The 17,633-nt window shown below is 40.2% G+C and overlaps 5 protein-coding genes across 6 annotated transcripts in view; 3 read left to right on the top strand and 2 right to left on the bottom strand.

Annotated features, from left to right (window-relative positions):
• Positions 147–3,104, top strand: LOC104708657 (8-amino-7-oxononanoate synthase-like). Its single transcript, XM_010425254.2, has 10 exons — positions 147–590; positions 776–906; positions 990–1,097; positions 1,193–1,431; positions 1,515–1,556; positions 1,803–1,890; positions 1,981–2,114; positions 2,304–2,543; positions 2,624–2,692; positions 2,777–3,104. Exons 1-10 carry the CDS (start codon positions 341–343, stop codon positions 2,907–2,909), a joined length of 1,434 nt encoding a protein of 477 aa, XP_010423556.1. The 5' UTR covers positions 147–340; the 3' UTR covers positions 2,910–3,104.
• Positions 3,611–5,341, top strand: LOC104708656 (cytochrome P450 77A4-like). The gene has a single exon (XM_010425253.2). The coding sequence runs from the start codon at positions 3,678–3,680 to the stop codon at positions 5,202–5,204; it is 1,527 nt and encodes a 508-aa protein (XP_010423555.1). The 5' UTR covers positions 3,611–3,677; the 3' UTR covers positions 5,205–5,341.
• LOC104708654 (cytochrome P450 77A4-like) lies at positions 7,185–9,085 on the top strand. The gene has a single exon (XM_010425249.2). It carries the CDS (start codon positions 7,360–7,362, stop codon positions 8,980–8,982), a length of 1,623 nt encoding a protein of 540 aa, XP_010423551.1. The 5' UTR covers positions 7,185–7,359; the 3' UTR covers positions 8,983–9,085.
• LOC104708655 lies at positions 9,090–12,910 on the bottom strand. 2 transcript variants are annotated; one of them, XM_010425251.2, is made up of 4 exons: positions 11,625–12,906; positions 10,196–11,503; positions 9,985–10,102; positions 9,090–9,651 (listed from the first exon to the last, which is right to left on the bottom strand). In XM_010425251.2, the coding sequence occupies exons 1-4, from the start codon at positions 12,279–12,281 to the stop codon at positions 9,419–9,421; spliced, it is 2,316 nt and encodes a 771-aa protein (XP_010423553.1). In that variant the 5' UTR covers positions 12,282–12,906; the 3' UTR covers positions 9,090–9,418. The 2 variants fall into 2 exon arrangements, with proteins under 2 accessions (XP_010423553.1, XP_010423554.1); XM_010425252.2 differs by having other exon boundaries at positions 9,604–9,651; positions 10,001–10,102; positions 11,625–12,910.
• LOC104708651 overlaps positions 14,470–17,633 on the bottom strand; it is a 4,179-nt gene continuing 1,015 nt past the window's right edge. The window contains exons 2-7 of the mRNA XM_010425246.1: positions 16,363–16,854; positions 16,119–16,271; positions 15,966–16,025; positions 15,845–15,889; positions 15,337–15,767; positions 14,470–15,259 (exon numbers count right to left, since the gene is read on the bottom strand). Of these exons, the coding sequence (XP_010423548.1) occupies positions 14,621–15,259; positions 15,337–15,767; positions 15,845–15,889; positions 15,966–16,025; positions 16,119–16,271; positions 16,363–16,854 (1,820 nt within the window). The 3' untranslated portion in view covers positions 14,470–14,620. The remainder of the gene's footprint in view (positions 15,260–15,336; positions 15,768–15,844; positions 15,890–15,965; positions 16,026–16,118; positions 16,272–16,362; positions 16,855–17,633) is intronic.

Genomic DNA, 17,633 nt, shown 5'->3' with positions numbered 1-17,633 from the left:
TGAACCNTCTCTCTCTCTCTCTCCGTCTTTATTGGGATTTTGCTCCTTTACAGTAAACCGGACTTAACCAAACCGATCATGTGACCTGCACGTGACTTAACTCTAATTTTTCAGTTTTGTTTTCATTCATTACTCCTCCTCCTCACTTGTCATGGGCTTCAAGCTTCATCATCTCCCAGGCCTCTCAGATTCTCTCAATTCCTTCTCTGTGGATTCTTCACACATGTAGATGCAGGTGCGTTGTTATTGACGTCATTGGAGTGAGTAGCAGATGAGAGGCTTAAAGTTCTCTTCTTTCACCGGCCAGTGAAGTGAACCCAAAAGCACAATTTTCCTTATAATGGAGGATAATTCGTGGGATAAGTGTGTGGAAGAAGCAGTGAATGTGCTTGAATCGAGGCAAATTCTTCGATCTTTGAGACCCATTTGTATGTCTACGCAAAATGAAGAAACTTTGGTGAAAAGCAGAGGCAACGGTGGAGATGAGTACAAAGTGTTCGACGGTTTGTGTCAATGGGATCGAACTTCAGTCGAAGTCTCTGTCTCAATACCCACATTTCAGAAATGGCTTCACGATGAACCCAGCAACGGTACGTTTCGTTTTTTTCTTGCCAAGAGTTTCGGAGTTTCCAAAGCTACGGTTTGTTTTGGAACTTTAGACAGCGAAATTTTGTTTTTTTGCAACATATTGAGTATAATTGATGGCTATAACTGAGTTGATTAGTCAAAGGTATGGTTTTAATAAAAATATTGGTTAATAGTTTCACATTGACAGGGGAAGAGATCTTTAGTGGAGATGCATTAGCTGAGAGTAAAAAGGGGAGATTCAAGAAGCTACTTTTGTTCTCTGGGAATGATTATTTGGGTTTGAGCTCACATCCTACAATATCATACGCTGCTGCAAATGTATGTTAACAAAACCGTTTCATGTCAACAAACTAAAGTATAGATTTCTTCCACTGCCTTATGTTTTTTTTCCCTCAAGACAGGCAGTTCAAGAATATGGTATGGGACCTAAGGGTTCTGCGTTAATTTGTGGCTACACCACTTATCATTGTTTGCTTGAGTCTAGTTTGGCGGAACTGAAAAAGAAGGAGGTAAAGAAATCTTCCTTTAAATACTTGAAATGGAGTCTCATGCTGTTGATATGTCTCGAGCTGAAAGCAACTGATAAGTTTTTTAATCCTTTTAGGATTGTCTTGTTTGTCCTACTGGGTTTGCTGCCAATATGGCTGCAATGGTTGCTATTGGAAGTGTTGCTTCTCTTTTGGCTGCTAGTGGGAAACCTCTGGAAAATGAAAAAGTGGCCATCTTTTCTGATGCTCTGAATCATGCATCAATTATTGATGGTATCCGTCTTGCTGAACGACAAGGAAATGTTGAAGTTTTTGTTTATCGACATTGTGACATGTGTCACCTTAATTCGTTACTGTAAGTCCTTCACTTCCCCACTTCCCCATCTCCCCCATTGATATCTAGTTTTCTATTTATGACATCTATAACTGTTTGGACAGATCAAGTTGCAAAATGAAGAGGAAGGTTGTGGTGACTGATAGGTCAGTCTCATTTGCAACTTACTGCTCTTGTTCTTTCTTTTTAGCTGTAGTATTTAATTGCCCCAACCTGCTTTCTTATCTGATCATGGTTTTTTCCTTTTTGCTATTCATCCACATGTCGCTATTCATAATGCTAACTACAAAGGCTAAACATTTCAGATTGCTTATTAACGCCTTTGGTGTTTTGAGACTGTAGATATATGAAAGGAAGTTCTTATGATTGAATCTCATTTTTGGTTTTGACAGCTTATTTAGTATGGACGGTGACTTTGCACCAATGAAAGAGCTCTCTCAGCTTCGGAAGAAGTATGGTTTCCTCCTAGTTATTGATGATGTAAGTTGGTTTGAATCTGTTCAAGCAAAATTTTAGTATATTGGTGTCGACTACTTCTTTTACTGAAGCAAATTGATATTGATCGGTCAGGCCCATGGAACATTTTTTTGTGGAGAAAATGGAGGTGGCGTGGCCGAGGAATTTAACTGTGAAGCCGACGTAGATTTATGTGTGGGCACTTTGAGTAAGGCAGCAGGGTGTCATGGCGGATTCATAGCTTGCAGGTATAAAAGGCCTATGTGATCTGAAATTCGTGAATCAAGAATATGTTTTAGTGTTGGTTGAGACCTCTATAAGGTCCATCAAAGCTTATGATAAAGTGAATCAATAATCAGTCTGAGTTGTCTCAGTTTCTCTAGAAATTAAACAGAGTATTCATTGTAGTAACAGCTTAAGTTTATTGATGGAAACAGCAAAAAATGGAAGCAACTGATACAGTCTCGAGGTCGTTCATTCATATTTTCAACAGCAATCCCTGTCCCAATGGCTGCAGCAGCTTATGCAGCAGTTGTAGTGGCGAGGAAGGAGAGATGGAGAAGAAAGGCAATATGGGAGAGGGTAAAAGAGTTTAAGGCATTATCTGGAGTTGACATCGCAAGCCCAATTATCTCACTTGTTGTAGGCAATCAAGAGAAAGCCCTCCAAGCGAGCAGGTCCACACACATTTTCTTACTCTCTCTCACACACACACAAACAAACTTGTAGAGCTGATTGGTTTTTCTCATTGTTGCAGGTATCTATTAGAAGCAGGCTTCCATGTAATGGCAATAAGACCGCCCACAGTTCCAGCCAATTCTTGCAGGTAAAGAACAGACTTTTAAATCAATATTCTTTGAATTATTCTCAGGTGAAACTCATCATATGTTGTTGTGGAATTTTACTTCAGGCTAAGGGTGACACTAAGTGCAGCACATACCACAGAAGATGTGAAGAAACTCATCACTGCGCTTTCTTCATGTTTGGACTTTGACAACACCACCACCATTCACATTCCTTCCTTTATCTTTCCCAAACTCTAAAACAAAACGGTTTTGCTGTTGTCTCAATACATCTAAAATCTAATTCAAAAATTGTTGTGATAGTGTCAGACTGTCAGCGAATAATAATCACTTGAGCTAGAAGAGAGTTCCATGTACTGTATTGTTGTAATCCCTCCTACTTTGCAGAAGGAGCAATATATTTGAACATATATTACATCATGTATGTAAAACATTGGTCAAAGGGTACATTGTTTCATAGGGCCATGTAAGCAAAAGGCCCAACTGATAAAAGCATCACAAGCCCAAATCGTAAGAGTATGAGCTGACCGCGGGAAGACGAGAAAGGAGCAGAGGCGGGAAAACATTCATCTTCTCTGTACACATAACATTAGAATGTTACTGGTTTATGTATCTTTTGCCATTACTCTCCGTATTTGTTTTAAACGGTAACCAATCCCAACTAAAAAGAAAATTCAACTTAATACCAAATGAGTGGAGAATGTATTTTTTTTTCAAGCAAAACCATATATATATTTAGAAATTTCGCCATACGTTATACTATGTTTTGCTAATAACACAAACACAAAGATTTTATAAGCAAGAACATGTTTATAGAAATCAAAGATACACATATTCTCATACGTTACACCAAAAGCTTTCTTATAACACTAGCATATCAATACATATATATATACATGTGTTGATCCAAATAGTATCATCAAAACAGTTGCAAAATTGCTTCTAGTTCTTGTTCATCATTAATTCAAAATCCATAACTTAAAAACCTCAGTACTCAAAACACCGAAAATGTTAGAAATCTCCGATAGTGTCTTCTTAGTCACACTTGTAGCAATCCTCGTAACAAGTTTGGTTTACACACTCACTCGCCTCAGTCACAAATCGAATCCCGTGAACCTCCCACCGGGTCCACCGGGTTGGCCCGTGGTTGGTAATCTGTTACAGTTCGCGCGCTCCGGTAAACAGTTTTTCGAATACGTAGACGAGATGAGAAACATCTACGGCCCAATCTTCACACTAAAGATGGGAATCCGAACAATGATCATCATCTCCGACTCCAACCTCGCACACCAAGCCTTGATCGAGCGCGGGGCCCAATTCGCAACCCGACCCGTCGAAACTCCGACCCGTAAAATCTTCAGCTCCAGCGATATCACAGTCCATTCAGCTATGTACGGTCCCGTGTGGCGTTCACTGAGACGCAACATGGTTCAAAACATGCTCAGCTCGAACCGGTTAAAAGAATTCGGTCCGGTTAGAAAATCCGGAATCGACAAGCTCGTTGAGAAGATCAAATCGGAGGCTAAGAACAACGACGGGATCGTATATGTTCTGAGAAACGCTAGATTCGCTGCGTTTTGTATCTTGTTAGATATGTGTTTCGGAATCGAGATGGAAGAAGAGTCTATCGAGAAGATGGATGAGATGATGACGGAGATTTTAATCGCCGTCGATCCACGAATCCACGATTACCTTCCGATTCTAACTCCGTTTTACTTCAAGGAGAGACGACGCGCTCTCGAACTTCGCCGGAAATTGGTTGAATTCGTCGTCGGATTCATCGAGAAGCGGCGATCGGCGATTTTAAACCCCGGCTCCGACGAAACGGCGTCGTCTTTTGCGTATCTTGATACTTTATTCGATCTTAAAGTCCACGGACGCGAAACGACGCCGTCTGATGAAGATCTCGTGACGCTCTGTTCCGAGTTTCTCAACGCCGGTACGGATACGACGGGGACGGCGATCGAGTGGGGAGTCGCGGAGCTGATTTCGTTTCCTGAGATTCAAACTCGGCTGTACGATGAGATTAAATCGACGGTGGGAGATGATCGTAACGTCGAGGAGAAAGATTTGGATAAATTGGTCTTTTTACGAGCTTTTGTTAAGGAGCTTCTCCGGAGACATCCTCCGACGTATTTCACGTTAACTCACGGCGTCACGGAGCCGACGAATCTCTCCGGTTATGATATTCCCGTCGGAGCTAACGTTGAGTTTTATCTTCCGGGTATAAGTGAGGACCCGAAGATCTGGTTTAAACCGGATAAATTCGACCCGGACCGGTTTATTACAGGTGGAGAAGACGCTGATTTAACCGGAGTCGCCGGAGTTAAGATGATGCCGTTTGGAATTGGGCGTCGGATTTGCCCGGGGCTTGGAATGGCGGTAGTACACGTGGAGCTAATGCTGGCGAGGATTGTTCAAGAGTTCGAGTGGAGCACGTACCCGCCGGAGAGCCAAGTTGATTTCACCGGAAAGTTGGTGTTTGCGGTGGTGATGAAGAATCCGTTGAGAGCGAGGGTTAAAGCTAGGGTTTAAGTTTCGTGGATTTCACGTCTTTTACTCTTTTTAACTTGACCAAACCCGGTTCAAAAGAAAATTCACATACTGTATTGTCTGATTTGATGTGGTTTAATTAAATGTTGTTATGCTACTCTTCAATTATACTGAGTAAAGCCTTTCAACTTCGGTTTACTTTTTTGGTTTAGTTGCTTTGAATAAATGTTGTGTTCAAATTCAGCATAGTATAAAGCACAAAACCAAATAAAGTTGGCTTAACTGGTTACTGAACCAGCCTTGGTTCGTCTCAGGTGATTTAAGTTAAATTGATTTTGGATTGCTTCGGTTTACTTTGGTTAGAGATCTATTGTCAACTCTCAAGGAATAAGGGTCCGGTTTGACTTTATTAATTCATGATTAAACCATTTTTTTTTTGTATATCTGGAGTACGTTTTATCAACTTTCTTAAAAAACAGATAAGCTTTTTACTAGTCTGTAGAATTCTTTATTTACTATACTACTCATGAGTAACAGTTGAAATATCTGACAAGTTAATTGAATACCAAACAAGTCAAACACATTTTTTTGAGATTTTTATTTATTTTGAAGGCATAATATATAATATGATGTTGAATTCTGATTAGCTAACAATACGACACTATTTTTATTCATTGTTTTCGGGTCTACCAGAATTGGAAAATGAGTGAGTTTAATGGCTTTCTGAAGACATTTAGATTTCCCATGTTACTAATTTATTCAAAAGGAGCAGTTGAAAAGCAATAAATAAATGGGATAAAAAGACATGCACTGATACAGAAAACTCCTAAAGTCCCAAATTGTATTTATTAGTAGGAAGAAGGTAGCTAGTGAGCTTCTTGAACTGATATACGAATTTGGAGACTCGCCATTGAAGAAGACGGGAGAAGTAAAAGCAGAGAGCAATGTGTGTGGTTCATTAGCAATGGCCACTGCTTGGGATTTTAATTTTGAGGCTAAGGAACTGCCCTCGCATCACTCTCTCTCTCTCTCTCTCTCTGTCTATCTGTCTAAAACTCTTAAATTCTGATAGTAACGTTCATTGATTTGTATATTTCAGCTTTTCTCCAACAAACAACCCCCCGCTTCTTAATAATAATCAGCTGTTGACAAATGAAGTAAAGAAAAATACAATCACTTGTGTTTTTAATCATGTTAACTGGACCTGATATGAAAACGAATTTAAAGTAAATGTTTTGACCTAACATATATATGCCGACCGACATATTGATGAAAGATACTAGTTTTACATGACTTTTAGATAGATTGCTTATATAACAAAAAAAACATTTCTTAAAATATATATGCATCGATGAGATTATGTCTAACGTGAATTAGCTCAGGTTTTGTTATTGAATGTTTAAGAGTTGATGATGTGAACACCTTGTAGAAAAGAAAACTCTCCCACTATAGATTCTGACATGTGTAACTATAATATTCACCGAGATATGTTTCATATGTAGGTCCAAGTCCATACAATCAAAAATAAGTTTTTGTATCTGCTTTCATTATAATCTATTTAATAACCAGCATTACATAATTTGGGACATACAGTATCCTGTTTAAGCTTTTGTTTCATTACTCTTACCTGACATAGATCTCATCTTTACTATTTTGACTATTTGTTGTAACAATCAGTCCATGGTTGTAGGTTTCTCATAATCAATTATGAATTAAACGTTGTTTGTTTCAATAAAAGAGTGTTCTAAACGGGTCACCTACAGTTGTAAAACATTCATGTCATTTTAATAATGACACACCCTGCAGATAGGGCCAATACACAATTCAAGTATCAATAGTCTCAACTCTCAACATATTAAAATGTAAACACAATTATTTGAAAAAGAAATTGGTGAACACAGTTTTTTTTTTTTTTTTTAAGAAATATTTAGATATATAGGGTTATTGTCAAACCATTTAAGCGCTCTTTTATGATTAGTGAAAGTTCCAATTTTGAGAAAACAAAAACATATATTAATCCTTGTGATTATCTTCCCCTGAGTCATACATGCAAAATTAATTATGCCTCTGTTTCAGGTAGCAGCTACCGTCCACAGTATACAATCTTGACTATTTTTTGAGTAATGATGTTTACCAAATTCCAACCCAAAAAGTTTGAACATTTAATTTCAAAAATATTTACTTCAAATCTTTTTGCATGCTTTCACTCTCTTCTTATATAATCTTCATCTTCTTCTTCATCATCTCTACTGCTACATTCAAGAGAACAAAAGAAATGTCTCTCATCATCTCCTCCTTCGTTCCAACTTCTCTTGGTTATACTTTGTTCGCCATTATCGTCTCAGGTTTCGTTTTCATCCTAACTCGATGGAGTTCTTCCAAGTCAAAGGGAGGTTTAAACCTTCCTCCAGGTCCACCAGGTTGGCCGGTGGTCGGAAACTTATTCCAGTTCGCTCGCTCCGGTAAGTCGTTCTTCGAATACGCGGAGGAGCTTAAGCAAAAGTACGGAGGAATTCTCACAGTGAGAATGGGTACTCGTACGATGATCATACTCTCCGACGCGAATCTAGTCCACGAAGCTCTGATCAAACGAGGAGCTCTGTTCGCAACCCGACCCGCCGAGAGTCCGACCCGAACAATCTTCAGCTGCGACAAATTCACCGTCAACGCCGCCAAGTACGGTCCCGTGTGGCGGTCACTGAGAAGAAACATGGTTCAGAACATGCTTAGCTCAACACGCCTCAAGGAGTTCGGATCGCTGAGACAATCCTCCATGGATAAGCTCATAGAGAGGATCAATTCGGAAGCTAGAGAACACAAGGGACTCATCTGGGTGCTTCGAAACGCGAGATTCGCTGCGTTTTGTATCCTCTTAGAGATGTGTTTCGGAATCGTCATGGACGAAGCATCGATCGATAAGATGGATGAGATTATGAAAACTGTGCTAATGACCGTTGATCCACGGATCGACGATTACCTTCCGATCCTCGCTCCCTTCTTCTCCAAGGAGAGGAAACGAGCTCTCGAAGTCCGCCGTGAACAGGTCGATTACGTCGTCGGAGTTATCGAGAGACGACGGAGAGCGATTCAGAACCCGGGATCCGACGAAACGGCGTCGTCTTTCTCATACTTGGACACGCTCTTTGATTTAAAAATCGAAGGTCGTGAAACGACGCCGTCTAACGAAGAGCTCGTGACGCTCTGCTCCGAGTTTCTCAACGGTGGTACGGACACGACGGGGACAGCGATCGAGTGGGGGATAGCGCAGCTGATTGCCAACCCTGAGATTCAATCTCGGCTCTACGATGAGATTAAATCAACGGTGGGAGATGATCGTAGCGTTGAGGAGAAAGACGTGAATAAAATGGTCTATTTACAAGCTTTTGTTAAGGAGCTTCTCCGGAAACACCCGCCGACTTATTTTTCTCTGACGCACGCCGTCACCGAGACGACGACGCTCGGTGGTTACGATATTCCAGCCGGCGTTAACGTCGAGGTTTATCTTCCGGGTATGAGTGAGGATCCGAGAATTTGGAGTAACCCGAAAAAGTTTGACCCAGACCGGTTTATGTTGGGTAAGGAGAATGCTGACATAACCGGGATTACTGGAGTGAAGATGATCCCGTTTGGTGTGGGCCGTAGGATTTGTCCAGGGCTTGCAATGGCAACCGTACACGTGCATCTGATGCTTGCGAGGATGGTTCAGGAGTTCGAGTGGAGTGCGTATCCGTCAGGAAGTGAGATTGATTTCGCCGGGAAAACTGAGTTTACGGTGGTGATGAAGAATCCGTTGAGAGCTATGGTCAAACCAAGGATTTAAAATATTTTAGATTTACGCCGCCTTTTATTTTTGTTTTCGTTATAAGAATATTATTAACCATTATTGTAAGGACTTATTAGCTTATAAACTTTTTAAGTATCCACATCTACACAAAACTACCATAGAACATTGCAATATACCTCCTGTAACTTTTGTTTTTTTACTTTTTCACATTTCTTCAAATTATATTGGTCCGAAGAAAAACGAAAAAAAAAAGAGGTAAGAATGGAGCATCATCATCGTACGGTAGTAGTATGAACAAAAAACCCTAACAAAAGAAAATTTCTAAATCATTTACAATATCAGCGTAGGAACTATACATATAAAACCCAAACCTACAGAGAGACTATACCTCTTTTCAAATCCTCTTTTGAAAAATGCCAAAAAGAACCCAACTTTCCGATTCAATCAATTAACGTTTTCTATCTTTACCATTTCAGTTCAAGAAAACGGTTGTGTCGACCTCGACCTCTTCGGCTACTTCAATGACTTCTGCATTCCTGAGAGCCATCATCGCTTTGTAAACAGCCAAATCTGCGTTTTCTGCCAGAATTTGTGCTCGTCTTCTTTTGGCTATTGCAGCTTTCATGGCTGTATCAGCCAATGTTTTGGCTTCTTCCATTCTGAGAAAATCGTTTTCTTCCTCTGGTTCAGCCGCCTTTACAGCCACTGTTCAAATTGACACAACAACAAACGAATCAGATCGTTTTCACTCCCATGGTGTTTTGTCAAGCTAAATCCAAACCTTCACTATCTAAGTGTTAAAATTTAGCTATCCTCAAATCAAATACAACACCATGACGAAGGAGAACATTATCAGTCTAATTCTATGGTAACCCTTTCTACTTAATTTTACTTCTGCAAGACTATTCCATGTTACTCTAACTCTCAAGTCTATCTATAGACCAAGTACTACACTTTCAGTACTCAACTGTAACACAAGCCTAAACATTTCATCACAGTAACTACGTATCCCTGAGTCATTATGTTGAGGGAACTAACCGAGCCAAGGGCTTGCCTGTTTGGCTTTTCCATGGAGTTGACTCCCCTGTCTTTTGAAGGATCTTCTCTTCCGAAACACAGGTTTGGAAAGTAGCGGCGTTTTCTTCACTTGATGACCCTGTGTATATACATGCATACATCAATTTCATTAGTACAAATACAACTGGAATAAAACAAATATGGCAACTTGTACACCATAATATGACATTACCTGGAAAATTCTGAGGAGTGGTGCTTTTCGCTGCTTCCTTTTCTTCAACCAGTAATCATGTACTGCTTCAACCATCTCGTGCCTACCCAGGTATGAAAGACTAGCTACAGTGGTTGCTTTCTCATCCAAGAGATCATCGGCAGGGTTATGGAAATGAAACTTTTCAAACCCATCAATCATCAACTCAAAAGTTTCCCGCTGAAGTTGTTGAAATTGGTCATCTTCTTCACCAAGCAGTTCCCAGTTCTGCCTTTCGAGCCACTCTTCGTCTTCAGAATCCATGTCATAAAGAGCAATACTTCGAGCCATTGCCCTTGAAACCTCATCTTCGTTCACAGATATATATGGAACCGGCCTAGAAAATGAGGGGAAGTCATATATATCCTCTGCATAGCCACACACTTCTCTTACCCCAGGAATAGGAATAACTTTCACACTCTGTTCCAATACATTCCGTTCATAGCATTCTTTATATATATCTTTAAAACCAAGCCAATCTTGTCTGTCGCAAAACTCAAGCTTCCAATTATCACCTCCCATCCATACTGTTGCATGTGTAACCCGGTTGCTATAACATGGTCTCATAGTCCTTTGTGCCTTGTGGCTGTATCTGATTGCCCCATCTTTCTTAATTGCAAGAAACCACTCATTTGAAGAAGAAAATTCCAACATGACACTAAACCCTTCTTCTCTGGAGCATCTGTCTGAATATATCATTAATATATTCGCAGAACAACATAAAGAATCAAGCTCCTCTTTTGTCTTCGCCAACGGAATGATACTAAGCACATTTGAAGCCGGAGATGAGCTACTTAGAACTGAGCTTCTGAGCTTTCTCGGCGATACTGCTACTGTCCTGTTTTTCCTACTTCCTGATATATCAAAAACCGGTGTTCCATTGTACGACTTGTGTGCATTATGTGAAATATTCCTTGCTCTTCTCCTTCTCAATGAGCTTCTCCTCTTTTGGAAACTATGAGAACCTAAATTGCCTCTATATTGAGCATTTCCTCCAGTTAACTTCGAGGCTCTCACTGATGGATGTAACCCAACTACACCTTCATTCCTCAGATTACAAGGTTCAGGTAAAGCTAATTCAGACTCCAAATCAGATTCTTCAACTGGATTGTCTAGCAAATACAGAAATTTCTCTACGAAGAAGAAAGAGCGTGGTGCAACTCTTAGAAACAGAGTAAAATGCATATCCATAAACCATCGAGGAATGACAGCAAAATCTGCTGAAAAGAGAGGTAGACAATTCATGTCCCCAAAAAACTTGCAGACACCCTTTGAGCTAAGGGGAGGCTCCTAGAAAACAGAAACCAATAGATCACCTCAGCAACATTTAAAGATCCAAAAACTTAATATCACTACATACACAAACAAAATCTAGTCCAGACCTAACGTTAGTAAGTGCAGAGGTAATTACCACAGGGAATCGAACGCCATGGTCTGCAAACACTTGGTTGATAGGTTGATACAAGAAGAAAGAAGTAAGCGAAGACAGGCTCAGTTGTTCCCTCCTCGTGTATCTCATTGCCAAACCGAAAACAGTTAGAAACCAGCAATCCTCACATGACCAATCTACTGTAAGAGTAAGCACAGGACGAACTGAAGAAACCCGACTGGGAAATCTCCTTCGCCTGCAATAAAACTTCAGGCTTCGTAGTGGCTCTTCTGATCTATCACTTGATGGTTCAGAAAGTCTCTTCCTTTTCCTACTATATACAATCCCAAACATCTTATCCACAGTCTTTACATCTCCGACACACTCATTTCCCACTTTCCTCCGTTTCCTGACCGGAAAGTCATCTACTTTTTTGTCGTCTTTATCACAAGAAACATGTCTCGGGCTACAAGGCTGGCTGTTACTCTTACCGGAGACTTTGTTGTTGTTCCCTTTGGTTTTGTTCTGAGTCTTCAAAACGCTGTTCCAATCCCGATCCACAACATCGTGAGCTCTCCGTACCTTGGGTTCGCCGACGTTAGGCCAGATCCGACGACCCGAACGAAGGACCCGGGCTCCGTCTGGGGCTTTAACCACCCCGAAAACCCTAGTGGTTCGTCTCATTCCCACCGACGGCATCTATGCCTTGCTCATACGATTCCCTTTCTTACTCAAGACTGAAGACGCCACAAACTGGCTTGACTTAGTTAAGAAATTGGCTTGATTCAAACCCCTCCTTCGATGTATACTCGCTAAAATTCTAACAAAACACGGATCTTTCAGATAAACCAATCCGATTCTAACAAGATTTTGTTTTAAAAAACCTCTTCTTTTTTTTTTTTAATAGGGGAAATCGAAAGGGAAAAGAGTCGTCAGATTTTAACAGATTCGATCAAAATTAGTGAAACCCAGAAAGGGAGAAAAAGAAGAAAGAAAATCGCAGAGATCTCTGGAGATGGAAGAAGAAAAAGTAAGAAAAATCGATTGAGAGGATCGAGATCTGTTCATGGGGTTTTTGCTTTTTTATTTTTAGAGAAGAGTAGACATGGTGAAGAAGAAGAAGAAGAAGAAGAAGAAGATGAAGGATCGGCGGTGAAGATGGTTTCACGAACTTTTCGTTTTGGAAAGAAGAGAGGGAACCGAGGTGGCTAGGGTTTATGATCCGAAAACAACATCCAAAAAAAAAAAAAAGATCTTTCTTTAGAGGAGATTGTTCGTGACCGTTGGATGGTATTCTCGACGGTTCAGATTGATTCTGGTTCGATGGGTCCAATGCTATCTTCTTTTTTTTTTTCTTTTCTTTTCTTTTCTTTTTTGCAAACGTAGTAGACTGCGAATTTTTTGGGTTACACGAATATTTTTTTTTTTTTAAATCGAATTTAAAACGGAATGGGCCGAAAATTTCAAAAGGTGACAAGAAGAAATGACAAGGTTGCCCTCTGGTTTTTAAGCGAGAGAGGTGTCTGAACCTGAAGTGTTTTAATTACAGTTGTTGAATGAATCTTTGTAGTTGTTTATAACTAGTAGTAATCCATATTACAACGAGTGTTTAACACATGCATACTTAAGAAAAACAAGAAGATGCAAAATTTGTGTTTTGTTAATACCCCTATTTTAAAAAACAAATCATTATTCTTAGACAAAAAGAAAAAAGAAGAAACAGCTTAAGTTTTTGAGGATGGTTAAAGTGTGGAATTTTTATTACTGTGATAAGTGAAGGATATAGCTTTTAGACAACTATGAGGAAATTAGAACCACACCAAGAGATGATGATAAGATTACAAGACCAAACAACGTTCATTGACTTTTCGTTTACATATGACTTTGTTGTGTAGGAATCTATCTCTCTGCTTAAAAACAGAGTAATAATAATAAGATGATGAGATTGCTTCTTGCTTCTTTCCTTTTAGGCCTCGGCATTTTCTGCATAAACTCGTTTCTTTTCCAGTCTTTGAGATATATAGTCTAAGAACAGATTGTGGTTGCCTATCACTGTTACCTTCTGTCTGGTCCATGAGATCCACATCAAATGACTTCACCCCTAAAAATCATTGTTTATGTGTTTTTGTGACTTTTGTTTATACATAAAAAATGTCTTCCACACTTTCTAGAGAGTTAAGATCAATGAAGATTCTTGTCCTTGAATCAATTGTCTAGTTTTAGTTCAAACTATAAAGCCGATGAAACGAACAGCTTATAACAAACTGCATGATGTACTACAGACAGAAGTTTGCTAAAACTACAAGAGAAACAGACTCATCTAAACAAAAACAGAACAAACTCTTTTCAGCGTTAAACTAAATGAACATGACAAGAAAAATAGAACTACACATGTAACACTGCTCAAATTCCCTTACTTAGCTTGGCCTAGTCAAATTGCCAAAAAAAAAAAAAAAAAACATTTCAGATTTAGATTTGATCCAAACAAAGCATAACCTATTTTACATGATTCACTATCTGCATCTTATATGATCCTTGTCAATTGCCAAGGCACAGGGAAGAACTGTAAGAGAAGGAGATACATTTGGGAATTTTAAAAGTTCGTCGCTTTGACCAAGTCAATGGAAATTTTCTTAGTTAATCATATGTATATTATTCATTCATATGAAATCAATTTTGATAACGCATGCATAATCTTGGTGGACGGGTTCAATGTATGGTTTAGAAAATAATTACAGACGTTGAAAATGGTTTGTCTCATGGTTGTAATCAATCGGCTGATTGAGTTTTACACGTACATGCTGCAGAAAATAAGTTAACTAAAATGGAAAGATTTTGAAAAGATAAATAAAGCTTATTATGTTTAATCGTAATATCGAAAACTCTATTTTTGCTATACACACACATTAAGATGTTTCATATATGCCATAATCTCTGGTGGACCGGTCCAAGAGTTTTTTTTCCACGAAAGATGTAAAGAATTGTTTACTACTAATATTTTGTTAGGGTATTCGAGTCAGGCCCATCAATGTAATAATTTAGGCCCAACGTTTCATGTTTCTGTCGAAGATTCCTTTGCCGTAGGTTGAGAAGATCATCTCCTTGAGGAGAGGATACTGAAGCAGAACAAACAGTAGCACCGGTGAACAAGCGAAAAGAATCGTCGGAGCAACGATCCATTTATCTTTATCCATCATGGTGAACAGCACCGACGAGCATGCAATAAGCATCGCCGCGATCGAAACGAACAGTATCGAAAGTCCCGCGATCATCTTTGTCGGAAGTGAGACCAAGAAATCGTCGAAGGAGTATCTCGCGGTGAGTATCCCGAGGAATATGGGTACGGAGGTGCAAGCGGCGAAGCAAGAGATCAAATCGGAGACGATGAATATGATGAACTGCTGTTTCTGTAGGTGAAAGGGGTTACCTACTGAATTGTCGTCGTTGCCACCAGAGACGGTGAAGACCGCCGCGAAAATGACCGTGACGATAAGAGCCGCCAAAGTCACCGTGACGATGAAAGCCGCGACTACGTTGCATGACATCGCCGTGTCTTTCATCCATTTCTCGGCTTCTTGTCGCAATCCTTGGTGTTCCTTTGTGAATATCTCGATCGGTGTTTGCTCTTCTGTGTTTACTCTCTCCTTCTCAATCGCCGGTGCGATTCTCTCCACTTCCTGCATCATCATGTCCAGATTTATTTTAAAACCTCGTTTCCTCTGTTTTGGCTATGCATGAGAGAAACAGAGCAAACCTTGAACCATTGTAACTCGCGTTGCATCTGCAAAGGTGGGCAAACGACACTAGAGAGCTTGGAAGGAGGAGAAGGAAAGCCGGCGAGATGAAGGATACCATTTCCGTCACAGTCCTTGTCGGCGAGCAACAAGTACTTCCTGTCGTCCAGACCGTAGAGGAGACTAAATACCTTCTCTTGTCTGAACTCGACGGCCAAGAGAAACAGAGTACTGCTCGAGCTTGTTCTCGTGGACCATAGAAGCTCGGAGTTGTTCTTTATCATCTCCACCAAGAAATCTACATTCCCAAACCGTACTGCAAATAGTAAAGCCTCATCCACGGTCTCAGAACGTTCCTTCGAGCCCAAGGCCAATGTTTCTTCTGACATTCCTTGTAGAAGCTTCTTGGCTTGTAGATGCATGACCTTAAGTTGGTACACTTCATCTATTCCTGAAAACATCACTCGAATCAATTTTATATATCATGTGACTTATCGGTCCATTTGCTGACGAAAACCTAATACGTACCGGTCCATTTGGAAAGACATCTGAGCAGTTTCACCATCAGAATATCTGGGAAAAAATCGAAACTTTTCTCACTTTCTTTAAAGGAATATATAGAGAAGCTTATGTATACGGAAAAACTTACTCTGATGATCTTTGTTTGGACAAGAAGGAAATGGAAGAGTTGGCAGCTTTACTTGTATCCCTAGCAAGTGAGAGAAGGAAAGATGAGTTGAATCAAAGGAGAACAACAAAATGATTGATTTTTGTAATGAAGAGGTCTTAGATTAGTACAGACAAGAGTAGATGAAACGTGTAAATGGTCCGAGATAGCAGCCACCAGGAAATAGATCTGGCTTTGAAGCCAAGACAATGATGGGAATTGACTCGATTTGCAAGTGTTTTGTGACGGCTAAGCGTCTGCTCATGTTGAACAGATCCAACGCGATGTCTAATTAATTGTATGAAGGAAAAACAAATCAAGAAATCATCATCAAAACAGCCTAAAACATGGGTTGCTTGAAGTCCACGAAACCTCTTACCGAGCATTTTATAGAAGATGGCATTAAGAAAGAGCAAGGAACCGTGATATCCATCATCGTCAAGTAACACCTGAACTGGAGTTCTAGTGTAAAGATAGCGAGCCATCTCCATCTGCGTGTTCTCAACCGCAACCACAACTGGAATCTGCCCATTGATTCCAGGAATCTCTAGAAGCTTAGGGTTCTTAGCAACTAAGGCTTCAGCAATCTCCATGTTTCCACTAACCGCAACGACAGTGAGGGGCGTGTGGTACGAAGCGTTTTGGCTCATCTTGGGAAGCATTTGTTCAGGTGTCATACGACGCAAAAGCTCTTTAACAATCTCGGGTTTCCCACACGCGCAAGCCTTTAACAATGGTGTCTCGTAAAGGTTTATCCATGCGTCCACTGCGTCCGGATGATCGTTCAAGAAATCCCTCACCACCTCTACACGACCTTGGCTTATTCCTTGACTTAATTGTATATACTCATAATATACGTTCGTATTCTTTCCTACATCATCAACAAGATCACGCTATGCGAATGGTTCAGTATCCGGTGCTTTATTCACCTAATGATTATCTTAAGATACAATGNTGGAGTTCTAGTGTAAAGATAGCGAGCCATCTCCATCTGCGTGTTCTCAACCGCAACCACAACTGGAATCTGCCCATTGATTCCAGGAATCTCTAGAAGCTTAGGGTTCTTAGCAACTAAGGCTTCAGCAATCTCCATGTTTCCACTAACCGCAACGACAGTGAGGGGCGTGTGGTACGAAGCGTTTTGGCTCATCTTGGGAAGCATTTGTTCAGGTGTCATACGACGCAAAAGCTCTTTAACAATCTCGGGTTTCCCACACGCGCAAGCCTTTAACAATGGTGTCTCGTAAAGGTTTATCCATGCGTCCACTGCGTCCGGATGATCGTTCAAGAAATCCCTCACCACCTCTACACGACCTTGGCTTATTCCTTGACTTAATTGTATATACTCATAATATACGTTCGTATTCTTTCCTACATCATCAACAAGATCACGCTATGCGAATGGTTCAGTATCCGGTGCTTTATTCACCTAATGATTATCTTAAGATACAATGTATATACCCTAGTAGCCTGAACAAGAAATTTAGACTTTGATCTATCCTTTGTAACTTGCTTATAGGCAAATTGATTATTTGAGATGGTGTAAGAATAACGAATTCATACCGAGAAGCCGAGATGCGGAAAGAGCTGATTCGATTAACGGAGTCTGGGTATTGACGGGATCACTTGGAACTTCTTGTTTAGGAACTT

The sequence above is a fragment of the Camelina sativa genome, chromosome 8 (genome assembly GCF_000633955.1).
Source record: "Camelina sativa cultivar DH55 chromosome 8, Cs, whole genome shotgun sequence".
NCBI lineage: Eukaryota > Viridiplantae > Streptophyta > Magnoliopsida > Brassicales > Brassicaceae > Camelina > Camelina sativa.
Note: the sequence above shows the minus strand (reverse complement) of the source record. Positions and strands in the feature narration are given on the sequence as shown.

Bases quoted from the DNA above. Each gene is read 5' to 3' on its own strand.
- LOC104708657 (XM_010425254.2), top strand. From the start codon at position 341: ATGGAGGATAATTCGTGGGATAAGTGTGTGGAAGAAGCAGTGAATGTG. The intron at 1,432-1,514 runs GTAAGTCCTTCA...CTGTTTGGACAG, and splicing joins TGTCACCTTAATTCGTTACT to ATCAAGTTGCAAAATGAAGA. The intron at 2,115-2,303 runs GTATAAAAGGCC...TGATGGAAACAG, and splicing joins GGCGGATTCATAGCTTGCAG to CAAAAAATGGAAGCAACTGA.
- LOC104708656 (XM_010425253.2), top strand. From the start codon at position 3,678: ATGTTAGAAATCTCCGATAGTGTCTTCTTAGTCACACTTGTAGCAATC.
- LOC104708654 (XM_010425249.2), top strand. From the start codon at position 7,360: ATGCTTTCACTCTCTTCTTATATAATCTTCATCTTCTTCTTCATCATC.
- LOC104708655 (XM_010425251.2), bottom strand. From the start codon at position 12,281: ATGCCGTCGGTGGGAATGAGACGAACCACTAGGGTTTTCGGGGTGGTT. The intron at 11,504-11,624 runs GTAATTACCTCT...TCTGTTTTCTAG, and splicing joins ATGGCGTTCGATTCCCTGTG to GAGCCTCCCCTTAGCTCAAA. The intron at 10,103-10,195 runs GTAATGTCATAT...GTATATACACAG, and splicing joins CACTCCTCAGAATTTTCCAG to GGTCATCAAGTGAAGAAAAC.